Below are 17,709 nucleotides of genomic sequence, written 5' to 3' on the forward strand. Positions count from 1 at the left end.
TGTCCTGTTGTTGGTGCTAGGTTACCTTTCTATCTTAAATCTGCAAAAAGTAAATCTGTCTAGGTTAGAAACCCCAGAACCATCACCTGCCCAAGGGGAAGGTGAGACATCCAAGAGCTCTCCAGAAGCTGCTTCCTCTGGCTCCTGGGCGCATCCCTGACGCTGAGATAAAGCTCCTGGGCATTGTGCTGGCAGCTCTGGCACACACCATGCTCGATCTGGAACACCTTGGAGCGCAGGTAGCTCTGGCTGGAGCGGATGGAGAAATCCTCCTGGCAGGCGTGGCAGCAGAAGCGCGTGTCCCAGGCGCAGCCGGGCAGCGACTCGGCTGTTGGCTGCTGGCAGCTGAGACACAGAGGGGTCCCCTGGCTGTCCAGGGCCTGCAGGTACCCTTTGGAGCCTCTGGTGTCAGCCTGCCCTGGAGGAAGGGCTGAGGGATCATTTCCAGGTTCTGAAAGCAATCTGATGGCAGAGAACAAAGTGCAGCTCTGGATAAATGATGTATTCAGCAGCCCAGTTCATGGGGGTTTATGCACTGAGTATTTCAATTAGATATCTTTTATGCTCTGAAAAACCATTTTAGCTGAAATAATACCTTGCTCAGATTGGTACCTGCACAGTGCAAATTCCTTTACTTTGGCAATACAACAAGGCAGATGTTTCTTCTGCACATCTTACTACACTCGGTTATTAGCTGAAATAATGCTGTATTTATAAAGAAATGGTGATTCTATCAGGCATGTACACATACAAAAGTAAAATGTTTCAGCCCCCTCTTTAATAGAAGTAACAAAGTCAAAAGAAAGATCCTGGTTTCTTTAGAATCCTCATGGGTGCCTATCAATTTCCTACTCAAAACAAAGTAGGATACACAGCTTGTTTAATAAAATTTTTAAAAGGGCAATTCCTGTTCCTTCTTTGCTCCCCCTTTTTTTTTTTAATTCTGAGGCAAAATAGGAGCAAATTCTGTGTCCCCAATTTCATGTTGACCTCACAAGAGGGCTGAGCTAACATTCTTTCCTCTAACTGAATCATGTTAACTATTCTCTTGTTTTGTTTTAGTCAGACTCAGTTAATTAGCAGCTCTGTCAGCAGACAACAGATGAAATCTAAATTATTAGAAGAATAAAACAGAGCTCATTAGCACTACAGCAAGTTTCTTATCTAACTACTGTACTTCAGCAAAGCAGACACTCATAGCAAATACAGTAATTTCACGACTATAAGGCGCACCCTTTTGACTAAAATCTCCCCCCAAAACCGGAAGTGCGCCTTATAGTCCGGTGCGCCTTATCTGATCTACAAAGTTGCGACATTTGCCACCCCGGAAGTGAGAGCCCGTCGGCATCGGGGCCTCCCCCGTGCGGGGCGGGTCCGCCGGCTTCGGGGCCGCCCCCGCGTGGGGCGGACCCGCCGGCTTCGGGGCCTCCCCACCGGCATCGGGGCCTCCCCCGCGCAGGGCCGTCCCGCCGGCATCGGGGCCGCCCCCGCGCGGGGCCGGCCCGCCGACATTGGGACGGCTCCCTTGCGGGGGGTGTTAAAGCCGCAGGGATCGGATCGGCTGCTGCGCGGGGGGGGCGAAAGCCGCAGGGATCGGATCGGCTGCTGCGCGGGGGGGGCGAAAGCCGCAGGGATCGGATCGGCTGCTGTGCGGGGGGGGCGAAAGCCGCAGGGATCGGATCGGCTGCTGCGCGGGGGGGGCGAAAGCCGCAGGGATCGGATCGGCTGCTGCGCAGGCGGGGCGAAAGCCCCCGGAATCACGGCGGTCGCCGCGCGGGCGGGGCGAAAACCCCCGGAAGCACGGCGGTCGCCGCGCAGGCGGGGTGAAAGCCCCCGGAAGCACGGCGGCCGCCGCGCGGGGGGGGGCGAAAGCCCCCGGAAACACGGCGGCCGCCGCGCGGGGGGGGCGAAAGCCCCCGGAAACACGGCGGCCGCCGCGCGGGTGGGGCGAAAGCCCCCGGAATCACGGCGGCCGCCGCGCGGGGTGGGCGAAAGCCCCCGGAAGCACGGCGGCCGCCGCGCGGGGGGGCGAAAGCCCCCGGAATCACGGCAGCCGCCGCGCGGGGGGGCGGGGCGAAAGCCCCCGGAAACACGGCGGCCGCCATGCGGAGAGGGGGAAAACCGCCAGAATCGGAGCAGCTGCCACGCGGGGAGGGGGCAAGCAGCTGGAATCGGGGCAGTGGTGGCACGGGGCAAGCCTGCCGGCATTGGGTCACCCGGAGCACCAGGGAACTCCCGGAACAGCGGGGCCCTGGGGATGCTGCACGGAGCGGCGGTGGGCATAGCCCGGCCCTGCCGGGTACAGGCAGGCCCGGGAGCCAATGGCTGCCGGATTGAGGCGGGGCCTCGGCCAGCAAGCGTGTGGGAGGAGCTGGGGGCGGAGCCTCGCTGCAAAAAAAAACCCGGTGCGCCTTATAGACCGGTGCGCCTTATCTGATCTACAAAGTTGCAAAATGTGCCGGCTCCCAGGGGGTGCGCCTTATAGTCCGGTGCGCCTTATGGTCGTGAAATTACTGTAATTTTGCTACCATTAAAAAAATGTGGCAAAAGAACTTAATGATCCTACTGCATGAATCAGCCTTACTTTGTGGATGGTTCAGGAGCAGCACCTTTGTCCAGAGAAGCCCCCATGCCTTTGGAGATGAGGCGAACGCTGCCCCCGCTGCTGCTGGCCTTGGAGAGCGAGGCTGCTGCCACATCCTCCCTGCTCACATACCTGAGAGAGTGACAAACCCTGTCAGCAAAGGGAGCAAGCTCCCTCGAGGAACAGCACTCTGGGCTGCAGCATGATTGGTACAGCAATTGGTACATTCTCTTCAAACATTCCTCATTTTCTGGATGAGAAATGAAGAAAGTTTGGGAAAGCGTGCTTCATATACTCCCATTTTAAATATCTTTTTCTAAAAGTGAATTCTATCCAGTGAACAGGTAACTTTTAAATAACAATTAAAAAAATGACTGCAATTTGATAACTGCCAAAAGTGCAACCTGAAAGGCATTTTGTTTCAGTTAAGTGAAGTCTCAGTGACACTGGAAAATCCAAGCTTGACAAGCTCTGGAGGACTCCTTGTGCTGTTAGCTTTATTTTCACGTGAAACTCTATAAAACACAACTGCTCTTAGTTAAAATCTTGAAACTGCTTCACACAAACCACTATTCAGGCAACTTCTTCTGAGGACATCTCTGTACTGAACATCTGCCAAACCCTACACCCCACCTTACAAGGTCCTGGTAGGTTTTCTAACAGATTTTTCCTACACTTTATGGAAGGACACAATCAGGCAAGAGGTTAAGAAACATTTACTACCCTTTGCTTCTTATATTACTGGAATTACACACTACTTAATTCTTACAGGCAAAATAGAGTCACTCAGAGGAATTTAACAGTAGGGATTTAGAGGAATAAGAAGGTTTTAAATGGTTTGCATGATATGGTATTTTCTGTGCAGAGCAAAGAGAACACTGAGGCTTCAAATGTCTGTCAAGGAAGACCACATCAGGAAAAGGAAAGAAAGGGAATCAAAGGTAGGTTTAAAAAGGTTTAGCTTTTAAAAAGGATCAAACAGCAGCCCTTTTCAATGACACTCAGCAAAGAGAGACACAGTTTTGAGAAATGTCATCCACAGAGAACAGAACTGTTATAGAAAAAACAAGGACTGGAAAGGGTTAGAGTTGGCTGTGAATTATGAATAAAACATTAGCTCATTGATGGCAACTAGTGATTTATTTCTGCTTCCAGGTGGGGAAAATAACAAGATGCTTTGACCTTACTTTTCTGTGCTATTTTTTAAAAAACACCTGGGAAGTTCCAGATGTTGAAACATGCAGTGCAGCAGAGCCAGAGCAGCTGCTGAATGGGCACAGAGCTGGGCAGAGGAGACACTTCCAGCAGATTCACCATGCCTGGCTGCCTCTGTGTCACTGTGGGACAAGCAATCACTGAATGTCCAGTTCAGACTTAGCATCATTCCACTGAAGGTCACATCAAACACACCAAACTTTCTGCAGTAATTAGTAGGAGCAATTAAAAGCAAACCCCACATACCTCTTTGTGCTGCTGCCCACTGACTGCTTTTTAGATAATTCCTCAGCAGCATGGATGGGACTACAGAATATCTGACCACTTTTTCTGACAATCCTCTGTTTCATGGCTGTTAGATGAGTCCATTCTTTCACAAACCTCAGAATCTGTCAGTGAACACAACAGTCAGCAGCAGGAGAGGCTTTGCACAGAGCTAATTACAGTGAACCAGTGCCATGGATTTGTGCATTCCACACTGGCTGGAAACAGCTCCTACAATCAGAGATGGTGCTTTCAGGTAACTCTTCCCACCCCCCAGCTGTGGAACTCAGTAGCTGCTTCACACAACAGCTGGTTGAATCATTACAAATTTAAATTCCAACCTTGCTGGAGAACCTACAGAATCAGTTTTGTTCCTACATGAGGGTTTTCTGTTTGGAAAATCAGATTTTAAATTAAGCAGACAATATTTCCCATCCAGTTTAAATCTGGATTTTGTTACCTGAGTACTTATGTTTGTAGAGTTCTTCTCAAACCCCATTATGAATGGGATCTTTATTCCTAAATTAACTGGATGTCTCTGTGGAGCTGTGCCTGACACTGCTTTGAAAACTCTTAGTAGACCAAAGGGAGAGTGAGAGTGAAGGCCTGCTCAGGCCTGCAGCTCTGATACAATCTAGAACATTCTTATTTAGAGTGTGCTCCATTTAATTCAGAACCTTTAAGAAGATATTTTGTTGACTTATGCAAGTTAGTAACTAATGCTGTAAATGAGAAATGAAATGATGCCTGGTTGATTCCTTCTCCTGCAATGTGAACAGGAGGCACAATAATTTGCCACAGTAACAGACTGCATAATTAATGTTCACATCAACATCTCTAAGACTGCTTTGATGAAACTGTGCCTATATCCCAAGGCCTTAATTTTTTTAAAAGTAAGTAATCTTCTGCATTAAATATTATATTGCTGTGCCAGTAGAACTTGCTCTTACCAATGCACGATTTTTTTTATTCTGGAAAGTCTCTGGTAAATCTTCCCAGTTATCCAGCTGAATGTCCAATGGAATGAAATTATGATTCAGTGGTTCACCATCCTAGACAAGCAAACAGTTTTGTTTACAGATGCAGTGCAGCACAATGTAGAAAAAGTAATCTGTTTCAAGTGACTTCTCCTCCCTTCCTACTAAATTTAGTCCCTCAAGGTCAAATTTTTCCAGAATCAACAATAAGGCACAGAGATAACAGCAAAAATGCAAGGAAGATGATTCATATTAATCTACCTAAAAGTAACAAGGCTGAACATTTTAACATTTAATAGATCTGATTTTTTTCTTTGCAAATACTTCAGACACACAAACTGCCTTGTATTAAACTGAAATTACAATCCTCTTGACTGAATTCTAAGGGAAATGAATGATTGAAGATAGGAGAATGTCACTTCATTGCATTTTAAAATAAAAATTCTTGAACTCTGTTTATCCTACTTCTTTTTAAAGTCTGAAAAAGTTCTCCACTTAATTTTTAAAAGAATAAGTTGTCCCAGTGGATACATCTGGCCAAGGAACTTGATGATTCACAAGCACTTGAGAGGAGTCAAATCAGAATTCCCTGGTGTCTCACCTTCAGCAGGTTTTGTGCAGTATCTGGCACAATTAATCTCTAATCCCAGCAAAACCCAAACCAGGCAATTGCCCAAAACCCACCCAAAATGCATCTTTGTCTGAATAAAACATGTGAAGCTAGGCAGCAGCATACATTGTAAGCACATTTAACAAATTTTCAGATACAGGAGGAATTTTTGGCTCTTTTACTTTTCTCAGCTGTATCAGCCTCATAAAAAAATCTCATCCCAAAGGTTTGCCCTCAGTTATCTGCTGCTGTGGTGGCACCTGAATACACAGATTCACTCAGTAATTTAAAGAAATCTTCCCACTGGACTTTCCTATTACTTGAAAGAAGAAATTGGCAAGTTCTGAGCTCCCCTTGAATAATGGTCTGGAAAACTCCCAGCTGCTGGTTTCTGTACCCAGTCACCACTGCAGATTAATGATAATGTGCTTTATTCAGGAAGTTATGACTTACACACAGCATCAATGTTGAGCTTTCTGAAAATGTGGTGGCAATATTTTATTTACTTAGTGTGTCAGGATTTACTGCAATTTTTTATTTGAATTTAGAATGTTACTCTATTCAAGTTATTTTGTGATAAGACACTGTAATAATAAAAAAGGAATTTCAAACAACTCTCATTGGCATTTCTAACAGATAATTTAATGTATCAGCCCAATTCTGTAAGTCAAGTGTTGGAAGTTATGCATCTAAGGAATTATTACTTAATTCCATTGAGAAAAAGAACTAGAATGATAAACTATCTAATTCTTGTACATTTCAGTTAATACACAAATATTAATGCTTTTACATCAAACATAACAAAGGAGAGCATACAGAAACATTTCATAGGGCAATATTTTCCTCTGCAATTTTGAAATTACTGTAACCATGCATATTTCAGGTTTACCTTTGTATAGAGGTGGATTCTATCAGTATTCCTGCTTGCACAAAACATAAGTCCATCATATATTTGGGATGTGTCTGATTTATCTATAACAAAAACAAAATTGGCATTAAATTTTTTTATTTATTCATTCTACTCTGACATTAAAAATAATATTAAATATGGATCTAATTCCAAAGGAACAAGGTGCAGAGCTCAAGAAGCAAACTATGAAGGCATTTGTGTATTGTATTTTTCTCTTTCTCCTGAATTACTCATCATCTGTTTTGCCTGTGTCTGTCATCCACATTCCCAGCTGCTGCTTTGACACAGTCCTGAAGTCAGCTCTGGTTTGCTCCAGGAGCTGTGTGGAAAGGCTGGGCTTATCCAGAATCAAAATTCAACAAATGGCTCAGGCTGAAATGAGAAAGTCTCATGCTGGTGTTTGTACTTGTGTGTTTCAGAGGTGTAGGTTTTTATTTAAAAGTAATTTTTCATGCCAGAGGCATTTAATTCAGTTTCACAATGGGATAGAATTGTTCTTTCAGAGTCCCACTTTACCTTCTCCACATTGTTTTTCATTTTCTTCCTTTTCAGTGCCCTGTTCTCTGATTTCAAGAGACTGATGGGCCCCCAATTCCCCCAGATTTCCTCTCCTGCTTTCAGCACTGCCCTCTGCTCTCTCTCCATCATTCCTGGACTCCTCTGACACTCGTTCCTCAGTCTGGCTCCTGGGAGCTTCACCATTTCTCTCACCTAAAGACAAAGAAACAAGCAATGTGATGATTTGTGTTACCTGGCAGGTACCTAACAACACATCTGAGACAGGAAAACCTCACTGAAATACAAAGAAATGGCACTGCATTCTCTAATACTGTTATGGTGCAAACACTTAGGAAGTTAGCTCTAATAGTAGGAGAACAAACACATGGAACAAAGCTTTTAATTTATGTAATCCTGTGCACCCAGATTAATACCAAAATATATATGTAATAAACAATGCAGTTATAAATCCTATATTATACAGAGCTATTGTATACATAAACACACAAAGTAGTTTTCCAGGCATTGATTTATAGCTGTGACACTCTGAAGTTATCCTTATTTGAACAAGCCCAGAGATTTAAATGAATAAAAAAGGAAATAAAAAGAAGCTTACCCATGGCTTTGCAACTGAAATGACAAACATCAGCATATATTTATAAAAATGTTTCATTAATTTTCCAGATAGCTTAAATAAATTTAGTAAAAAAAATGTACTGTGAGCTGGTGGAGAAAGAAGAACCATATTTTCCAGATAATGTCTCTCATGACAAATACACAATGCTCAAGTTAATAAAACTCCAAGACCACACTGCTTAGTTTTGAAAGGTAAAGAAAAGCTTTGCTGTTTAACTGAAATCAGAATAACCATAAACCTCCAGGAAGATGAGAGGGACATTTGCTGCAAAGAAAACAGAGGATATATTCTTCCTTATGGAATTTATATCCTGTTACCATTTTATGGGCATTTTTCACTTGTTTCAAGTCAGACTTGTGTAAAAGATCCTTGGGGAAAGCAGGTCTAAGGAGGATCACTTGAGGGGTATTTATTCATGTAAAGACACAATTCTTCATATTTTCCTGGACTTCAGCATAGTCATAAGTTCAAAACTGATCACAATTGAAATGAAAATGCATCTTTCCCTCTGCAGCACCCCTTACTCACCATCCCTGCTCTGGGGCAAATGGCACATCTCACAGTAAGGCAGCAGAGCATTGTTAATGTAAGTGCAAGCACTGCAGTGCCAAGCTTTATTTAAAGCTCTACTTTCACTTGAAGTATTTAAGCCACAAGGATGGAGTTCACTGCTTTTTTCTGAAAACAAAGAAGGCTTTTTTCCAGTCAAAGATGTTTTCTTTTTATTACTGGAGCTGACTGGGGTTGATCCATTTATGCTCTTTGCTCTTTTGACTTCATGTTCACAAGTATCTTCATCACAAATTGTCACCACCTCACTTATTCTTGTGGAATCCAGGTTTTCATTGCTCTTCTCTGCATCCTCTTCTTTTGTGACTGCAGAAGATTCTGAATCATTATATAACAATTCATCACCAGAAAATCTTTTGCGTTTCTTCTCCGTGGAGGATTTGGGGGAGAAGAAGGAACGTATGTCATGCTGTCTGTCCTTTTCAAACTAGGGAAGAGGAAAGAATAAGAATTACAGAATCATTTAGGCTGCAAAAGACCCCTACATCCCATTTATTACTGCTTCAGAAAGTGTTAAAAGATATCTTTCATTAAAGATACAAGAACAAACAGTGAGCACAAAAAGCAATTCAACATCCCTCTCCTGATTTCAGAGAAGTATTTTCAATATTCTCCTGAAAATTCTGAAATGGCACTACCAGAAAACAGATACACAGAACTAATGAGCTGTGTGCCTTTTTTGAAGATGCTTTCAAAGACTGTTCTAAATATTAGTCCAATTAATTCAGCACAGTTAACGAAGATGCCATTCAAACAGAAATTACTTGGTCTTATCTGACCCTGAGGGTGGCTCAGTCACCTGAACAAAACATAAGCACCCATCAGAAGATGTAGGTGATATTTATTCCCCACAGAGCACTTTTCCCAACTTCACCTAAGTTTTAAAATGGAATTTACATTACTATTTCTAACTTTTTTGTGTTCCTCCAGTATGTTTGAAGTGCACAGAAAGCTGAAGCAAATGACTATTACAATCTATTTTTTTTTTAATTAAAGGAAACAAAACAAATTTTCAAGTCTTACATGTGTAAATAAAAGTTCATTTTGGAGATCTTCTAGACTTTCATTTGGAGTCCAGGTCTCAGCAAAACTCAAAAAGTCCCACTTGTCCTTATCACCCTCTTCAGCCTGCATTTTCTCTTTCTTGCCATTCAAGGTGCTGCCTGTGACTTTGGCCTGCAGGAAGACAATAATGGTAAGTGCTGTACTTAGCACACTACAACCAGTGAAGCTGTCTAAAATGTCAGTATTTATTGAAGATAAAAGAGAATATACACACTGTGTACATCTCTAACAGCCTTAACAAGTTTTGTTTGGCACGTGGAGACAAATACAGGCAGAATTATTTAGTGACAGAACTTGTAAGGTAAAATGATGTTGAATTACTGAGCCTTGTTTAAGGAGACTAATAATGCACCAGGCAGGATGAGCTTTAAGGACCCTTCCAACCTAAACCATTCTATGATTCTCTGACTGCTAACATTTGGGTGATACTTGTGGAAAATGGCAACAGAAGAGTCATGTAATCTTGGATCTGCTGAAAAAGAATTATCTGAGAATGCCTCTGCCTCTCAGAAAGGAGCTAATATAGGCATAACATTCATTGTATTAAAAAAAAAAAAAACACAACAAATTCTGGCTCTTACAAGTGAGCAGAATGCCTGAATGCCTTAAAATTGTAAACTGAGAAACAACAGCAACAAAGAATTAGAGGCTAAAACAACCATCTCTTGTGGATATGAACCATCCCATTCCCTTTGGCAGAGACTCATTATCTTTGCGTTTCGAATGAAGAGCAAAAAGCTAGAAAAGACTAAATCAGAACAAACATGGACAATTTGATGACCAGCAATTGCAGTGTATCAATCTGTATAGAGAGTGCTGCAGATAAACAAGATTTTTGTGGCACTGGAGTGCAAGGCCAGCCCCAGGGAGCTCTGATGCCCCCAGCACACACCCACCTTGCGGTTCAGCATCGCCCACAGGAGGGTGTCCATGGTTCCTCTGGCAATCAGGAAGTGAATGTTCACAGAGCTGCACTGCCCAATGCGGTGTGCTCTGTCTTCTGCTTGTTTGATGTGGCCTGGATCCCAGTACAATTCAGCAAACACAACGTGAGTGGCAGCAGTGAATGTTAAACCCTAAGCAGAATAAGCAGATTAATTCTTTTAATAAAAGATACCACACACAGAAAGTGATTATCTGATTAGCTTTAATGAGCTAAAGGTTGTACAGGACATTTTAACATGGAAATAAGAGGGTGGTTGAGGTGGTCCTCGACAGCAGATGGGTTTATTTTACTGATCCTTCCTTGGGCCTCAGATTCAAAAAATACTTCAATCTTGTGCAAAGACTGTACATTGCTTTTCATTAAGGAATAACATCTATTTCTTATTAATCTAGTGCTTGTAGAGAAATGGAGTTTTTCTAATTATTCAAGAATGAGATACTGCTGCTTATCATCATTTAGCTCAAGTAAATTCAATAGAGGCTTAGAACAGTTAACATGATTAGTGCAAAGAAATGAACACAGAGTCTACAAGGAGAAATTGCACGAAGATAAATTGCCTTCAGTAAACCACTCCACTCATCAATGATTTCAGGAGCTATATTCTTCAAGCATATTAGTTCACATATTTTCTGTTCTGCCCTACCTGACCAGCTGCCTGAATACTCAAAATAGCAACCCTTGTTTCTGGGTCCTTCTGGAACTGACTGACGAGGTGAATCCTCTCTGCAGAGGGAACACTCCCATCTATGCGGATGTAGCGAGCCTGAAACATCACAACAGAGACCAAATGACATCATCAGGGTCTGTTTTCAGACCCAGCCCCTCCCTGTCCCCCAGTAAAAATAGGAAAAGGACTGTTTTATTCCTGTCATGGAGATCAGGATACATCAGCATTCTTCTGCCCTTTGATTTAAAATTAAGTCTTCTATCTAGAGAAGTGTAGACTTTGTATTCCCTAGTTGCAAAAGAAGATGGAATGAACATGGGATCTTAAAATGGAATATTACACAGAAGAATCTGGAATTACCCTGACACCATGTTTGAAAATTCCAAACAGTTAAAAATCATAAAAACACAAAATAGCAAAATTAGTCACCATTCCCTAGCAATAGTTGAGAGTCCATGATAAAAATAAGGTGAAAGTTGTGTGCAAACATTTTTACTGCTTTGAATTCAACATTCAGGTGAGATGACAGTGTGCTGTTAAAACCCCCTCAAAAATAGACAGAAGCACACTTGAGGAAAAATGTGGAAAACAACTGCCTACGACACTGATTTAACAATAGTAATAAAGTCATACCAGATACAAGTGTGTTTACATCATCCTTAAACACAAAGCAGCTCTCCAGAACCACATGATCCCTTTTAATCCAGTGGCACTGATCCATGTACACATAAAATCCTTCCACTGCTGTACTCGTGTGCAGCTCTGCTGAATTCAAACACAGCTGACAGCCATTTGTGGAACTGCAGGTAAATCTGTGTGCACATTTGCTGAGGCTTTACCTTGCTCTCTATCACTGCCTCTGTGCAGGCTTGCAGCATGCTCAGGTGATGGGCAAAGACCAGGAACTTCAGTTTGTCATTGTCAAGCATCATTTTGATGTAGTCCTTGACTGCTCCTGCCTGCAGTGAGAGTGTTTTCATTAGGGAGACACACAGAATGTTCAAAAAGACAGTTTTTGTTTTCATGTCTTTCAATTCCTTGCAACATGAAAAGGTAAATTTCCATATCTTTTCTTATCCATGTAAGACTTTATCAAACACTGACATTGCTAAGAATCAAATAATTCAGATTGACTTTGTTTAAAAAAATATCACAACTCGATGTCTTTGAGAAACCTAACTTACTCCTTCAGAGAGAGAAAAAACCCACATTTATCCTCAAAAGATCATATAATTATATAGCACTTCTTCCAGATTAAGATGCAGATAAAACCCCTTTTAATTCAGACATGATTATCTGATGTTTTAATCCATATTTGAGAAAAACAAACATATTTCAAACAGACAAGATAATATTTAATCAGAACTTCTGTATCCACACACACAAAGCCATATATCAAAACTGAAAGAATAAATTTGATATGTTCATGATACCATAATCATAAAATATTGCTCTATTCAAGCATTCATAGAATTCCTCTGCATCAAATGTAATTTTCAGTATCTTTTGCAAAAGCTGTAAAGCAATGATTACAGTTAATAACAAAATTTATCAGTAATCAACAGTTAATGCAATACACACTGCAGCACTCTTCAGATTTCTTTTTTCATTGGAATTGGGTTCTGCCTATTCCATAAACATATAGGGGAAAAGAGAGTAATGATTATAAAACAAACCAAATAACCTCATCTCGTGTTCTGGCCAATAAAACCCAATGATGAGGTTAAAAACACATGGGGTAATTTAGGGATATCAAGGGCAGAGCTGCAGGCTCACCTTGGCAATGGCTGTTTCTTTGTACATGCGTGTGATCAGACTCATGGCCTCAGAAAAGTGGCGTTCAGTGGCATCTGAGCTTGGACTTCTCATTAATTTCTCCCACTCTGCAAAAGTGGCATGCAGATTCTAATTGGCAGAAGACAGCAGTGGTTAGACACAGAGTACAAAGCATGTTCTACCTCAACAGGTATGTTTCAAGTGTGAAATTTTTAGGAACTTCGGAAAACTACAACAAATTTGGCTAAAATTAAGTGTAGGATTCAAAATCTGTGGGAAAAGACAGAAAAGTGTGTTAGAATTATAACAAATTTTATCATTTATGAAAAAAATTGCTATATTAATGTTCTTTGTGTTATATTTTAAAAACAATAACAGAGATAACCCTGCTTTATACTCACACAATCTTTGTAACTACATACAATACACATGCATACATAAAAATACATATTCATACATAGATATTTTCATTTATTAACAAATGTATTTTTAGCAAAAGTGGAAAATTTACTTTTGCTGCAGCTTGTGGGAGGTCAAAAGGAATACGTTGTCTGATTTTGGGAGGCAACTGAGTTAGGACATCTTTTTTCAGTCTCCTGATCATTATTTCACTTAAAAGTTGATGTAGTTCCTCTAAGTTTGAAGCTCCTCTATAATCCCATTGCCTTCTTTTACCAAAAAACCTGAAAATGATAAATCAATAGAGAGTGTCAACATGAGACCTTCCAAATTCACTAGAAATCTTCAGCACATAAATTAATTTTAAAGCACACTATTGGATGTGAAAGTGTGCTTAAACTTCCCAGCAGCCACCACTGCCTGCAGGAATCACTGCCCATCTCCTGCACACAGTCCTCTGTCTATTCCCAGATTCCCACACTTCACTGTCCACAGGAAACAAAAGTTTCAGGTTTAATTTTGGAACTCCTGTTTCAATGGACTAATGAGAAGAATATACCACCATGAGAATAATCTTTATTATATTACAGACAGGAAAGCCATCATGAAAACTGCAAATATCACCATCAATATTCCTTTTTTCCCCTCCCTACAAATTCCTTCTTAGTTACTGCCAGAGACAGGATTTAAAGCTTAAGCTATTATCTTTAAAACTAAAACTGTGTAATGAGCATGGTTAAATAGAGGAGGAAGGTTTAACATTAAGAAGCTAAAGGCTGAAAAGAGAAAGAATGTATTATCTCAGTCCTCCCTATTGTTTTCTTGCTTTGCTATTTTTGAGTAAGTGTTGCTGCAGGAACAGCAGCTTTTGTCTGTCAGCATCACCAGGAGACATGAAATAATGAAAACATGACAGATCTGGAGAAAAGCCCAGGCAGCATTTTCCAGGGCCAGGAGAGTGTGTTACAAGCACGTAATTTTTATTAAAAAACCAAACAAACAGCCACAAAACCCCCAGAATAATTTAGAGATTTTTAAGCCTTACTGACTTTATCAGCAGTGTTCTAATTAGCTGCATTAGCTGAATATAATCATTTGGGAAAGGGGCTGAGGGAGTCACTTCTGCACTGTGGGAATGGTACAGATGGAAGACAGCAACATTTTTTGCTGATATCCCTTCCTTGGTCTATTTATATGTCTGTCCTTACAAAGGGCTCTTTCTCCACAGGGATATGACAGAAATGGCAGGCTAAGCCTCACAGAAATAGTTTGGACTTGATCTTTAAAGCAGGTGTCCATGGATACCTAAGGAAAAACCACCTATATTTTCACAGGAAATGCTGCATAAAATAATCCTATCAAGTTTATTACCACAGAATGTTTTGTTCCACCCAAGTAATGAAGAAAAAGTTATTCATTGAAAGCTTGCCAAACCCTGAACTTGATTTTTATTACATTTATGGTATTCCAAAAATAAGATAATCATCTATGATTGAGTAGCTAACCATGCTGTACCCACGCGCACTTGTGGTGTGAAAATTACAGATGCATTCAGTCAAAACACCATGGAAAAAATAGCATTTCTGTCTGAAAATTAGACAGTGATCTTCCATGTTATTTGAAGTGAAATACTGATAAAGTGCATAGGATGGAGGGAGAAAAACAAGTATTATGAAAATGAAACCATGTAATTATTATTGTAAAAATTTAATCTAAATGCTAGCCAATTTAGCTGACAAAAATCTGTTATTCTGAATACATGCAAAGTCGTCAATATGAAATCTTTAGCTAAGACAGTCAGCCTGTGAAACACAGAGACAAGGACTGGACATTTTTCCCATCCAAATGTGGTGAGTTAGCAAAAAACCTGGATCTCATAATTAAGAGAGAAATAAATTATTACATGACCATGAGCTTAAGACTGAGAGGCAAAAACTCCAGGTAAAACCTCCACAGCTCATAATAACAACAGTAAATGTATAAATAATTTTACTTAACAGAAAGCTTCAACTTTATTTCAAACTTTAACAGCATTAATTAACTAATTTAATCTATGTCAACCTTTTCCCAATGCTCTTTGATGGAGGAGAGGGTAGCTGACCTTGGGTTTTAAAGCAAGATGGTGTGATAGAGCAGTAGAGGTACCACCCACTGATTCTCTCACTTGGCATGACAAGAAAATTCAGACACTCATAAAGAATGTAAATAAGCAAGGGCAGTAATACCTGACACGAGCATCACAGTATCTTTTAGCATATTCACTCCAAGTTCCAAACCTTCTTGGAAACAGTGCCTCAATCTGCATGAAGAGCTGTATAAAAAATTAAACAGCAACAGTGAAAAATTGAAAGCTGCCTGTAAATGCAAGACTAACCAGAAATAATCAATACACGGTTCTTGTGCTAAGTTTTTATCCACATTTACACAAAACCACACAGCTTGGCCTGCATGCAAAAGAAATTCCACAGGATACAAGAGTCTTCAGAGAGGACAGTTGTGGGAAGCCCTCAAAGAACAGAGCACTCAGACCACAGTAACAGCACTGACAGCTTGGAAAACATTCACATTGAACAAGGGAACATGGATGAGATGAAGTTATTCCTAAAAACACAGTGTTTATCATTTGCCAGGTACATGGGCTTCTGCAAAGCTCCACTGCAGGTATTGCATGAGTGATCTGTTTCCTAAAGTACATGAAAAACTACTCAATTCTTAAGTTTTACTTCAAAAAACAGATAATGTCAATACAGACCAGAAATTTCACAGCTTTTTTTCCCTGCTGAGCAGGAGGTAAATATCAGTTTAGATGACCTTAACCAGGAAGGATTCTGCTTTACAAGCTGTTATACTGTCAAAACTTCCTGGCTTCTGAGATCATTTTCTGTATATTTAAAAACTTTCTACAAAGATTCTGCTTGAGACACAAAACTGATTAAAGACATTTAATGTTTTTTATACTCTGCCTTGTAAGCCACTAAAGAACATCAGTATCACTAAAAAAATAATGAATGAATTAAAAAACCCAATTATTTTCCATTTGGTCCTGAATTTTGATCCCATTGCTGTGGTCAAGGACAGCTTGTATGGAATTTCCTTTAAAGACCTTTAACAAGATCTCAGTATCCATGTGCTATATAAAGGTATAACACTTTCTAACTTCAATTCTTCATCCCTGGTTGGCTGCAATGTCTTTGTACAGGAAGTTTTAGTAATTATGCAACCCATAAACATAAATATTCATATGAATTTTTTAGGTAAGTACTCATGATATACCAGGCCCTTTTCCATAGCAGGTACATCTTCCTCAAGTTATCACCTCTTTGAACATATTAAATTCATAAAGTATAAGTTCTATTTACACAGTGTGGAATTCTGACGCATAAAATATTATTTATATAACTCTTCTAAGTTCCCTGAATACAAATCAGCTTACATTCCATTTTCCCCTACATTTGATAAATAAAGGTATTTGTCTTAGGTTCAGTATGAAACCCAAGAGGGTTTTTGTTATTTCCCTGCTCCTCCCTTATTCCATAGGCTGACCTTCCTTCAAAGGAAAATTTGTCATTCTGATTGTGCAACAAGCACAGCCTGTGTTTTGTTCCATTCAAGTGAACATAAGGAATATTCCAAAGACCAGTCATAAACTGAGGACTGCCTCTATCAGATGATGAACTAGAAGATGTAATACAAGCTCTTTATTTTCTATTTCACCCAACAATCAGTCTGTAAAATGCAAGATTAATTCCTTACAAGAAACACTGTCTCAAGTCACCTGTGCACAAGCTTGAAACAAGTTTGTAAAATCAACTCAAACAAAAAGACATTAGTTTAGTTTCTTACACTTATTTTTCTTAAGGCAGCTAGTGCACCTTTTGATTTCATAATGCATGTAATTGAACATATTCAACAAAATTGTTCATTTATTACTGAAACCATCCTCAAAACCAAAACCAAAACAAAACACAACATGTCAAATACCTCTTCAGGTCTTCCTAGAGCAGGAGTTCCAGTAAGGAGAACAGCTCTGAGAGCTTTCTGCACAATTGGCAGTAAAATCTTGCTACGGGTGGCATTTCTGGATTTCATATAGTGTGACTCATCAATCACAACCACCTTAAAGTTCTGCCTGTACAAAGTGTCTACCAAAGTCTGTGCATCAGATGTTAACAGCCCATACCCCAGAATTGTCACTTTGCTGGTTGATATTCCCCTGAAAGAGAAAATGCACAAGTTTTCTTAGTGCATTTTTATTGTAGGACAATTAATATAGCAGAGAGATTATAAAAAACTAATCTCAGAAGATACGTACATCTCCTTTTGGATTGATTGACATGTGGGTTTTCAGGCTAACAACAACAGCTTTTGGTGTTTAAAACATCTCACACTTACCAACCACACACATTTCATAACCACTTTCAGAAGACACATATTGCATTTAAAGGAATTTCATTTATCTGGATGCACTGCTTCACCCTGTGCTCCCTTTCCAGGGGCATGCCATTGGAAAAATCCACTTTGTGGACAAAAAGTTACACACAAGTCAAGATCTTTATTAGCACCCAAACACCTGAGGTAATCATGGCTCTGT

General features: G+C 40.5%; 1 protein-coding gene across 5 annotated transcripts in view; it reads right to left on the bottom strand.

Annotated features, from left to right (window-relative positions):
• ZRANB3 (zinc finger RANBP2-type containing 3) overlaps positions 1-17,709 on the bottom strand; it is a 42,906-nt gene that overhangs the window by 3,006 nt on the left and 22,191 nt on the right. For all 5 annotated transcript variants that reach the window (XM_033064459.1, XM_033064457.1, XM_033064455.1 and 2 more), the window contains 15 exons: positions 17,100-17,331; positions 15,344-15,429; positions 13,231-13,402; positions 12,720-12,848; positions 11,783-11,902; positions 10,920-11,039; positions 10,227-10,406; positions 9,289-9,441; positions 8,224-8,692; positions 7,077-7,271; positions 6,540-6,622; positions 5,014-5,115; positions 4,046-4,188; positions 2,585-2,716; positions 87-462 (listed from right to left, as the gene is read on the bottom strand). In XM_033064459.1, coding sequence (XP_032920350.1) covers positions 87-462; positions 2,585-2,716; positions 4,046-4,188; positions 5,014-5,115; positions 6,540-6,622; positions 7,077-7,271; positions 8,224-8,692; positions 9,289-9,441; positions 10,227-10,406; positions 10,920-11,039; positions 11,783-11,902; positions 12,720-12,848; positions 13,231-13,402; positions 15,344-15,429; positions 17,100-17,331 — 2,692 coding nt within the window. The remainder of the gene's footprint in view (positions 1-86; positions 463-2,584; positions 2,717-4,045; positions 4,189-5,013; positions 5,116-6,539; positions 6,623-7,076; positions 7,272-8,223; positions 8,693-9,288; positions 9,442-10,226; positions 10,407-10,919; positions 11,040-11,782; positions 11,903-12,719; positions 12,849-13,230; positions 13,403-15,343; positions 15,430-17,099; positions 17,332-17,709) is intronic.

This window comes from Catharus ustulatus, chromosome 7, assembly GCF_009819885.2.
Source record: "Catharus ustulatus isolate bCatUst1 chromosome 7, bCatUst1.pri.v2, whole genome shotgun sequence".
Taxonomy (NCBI): Eukaryota; Metazoa; Chordata; class Aves; order Passeriformes; family Turdidae; genus Catharus; species Catharus ustulatus.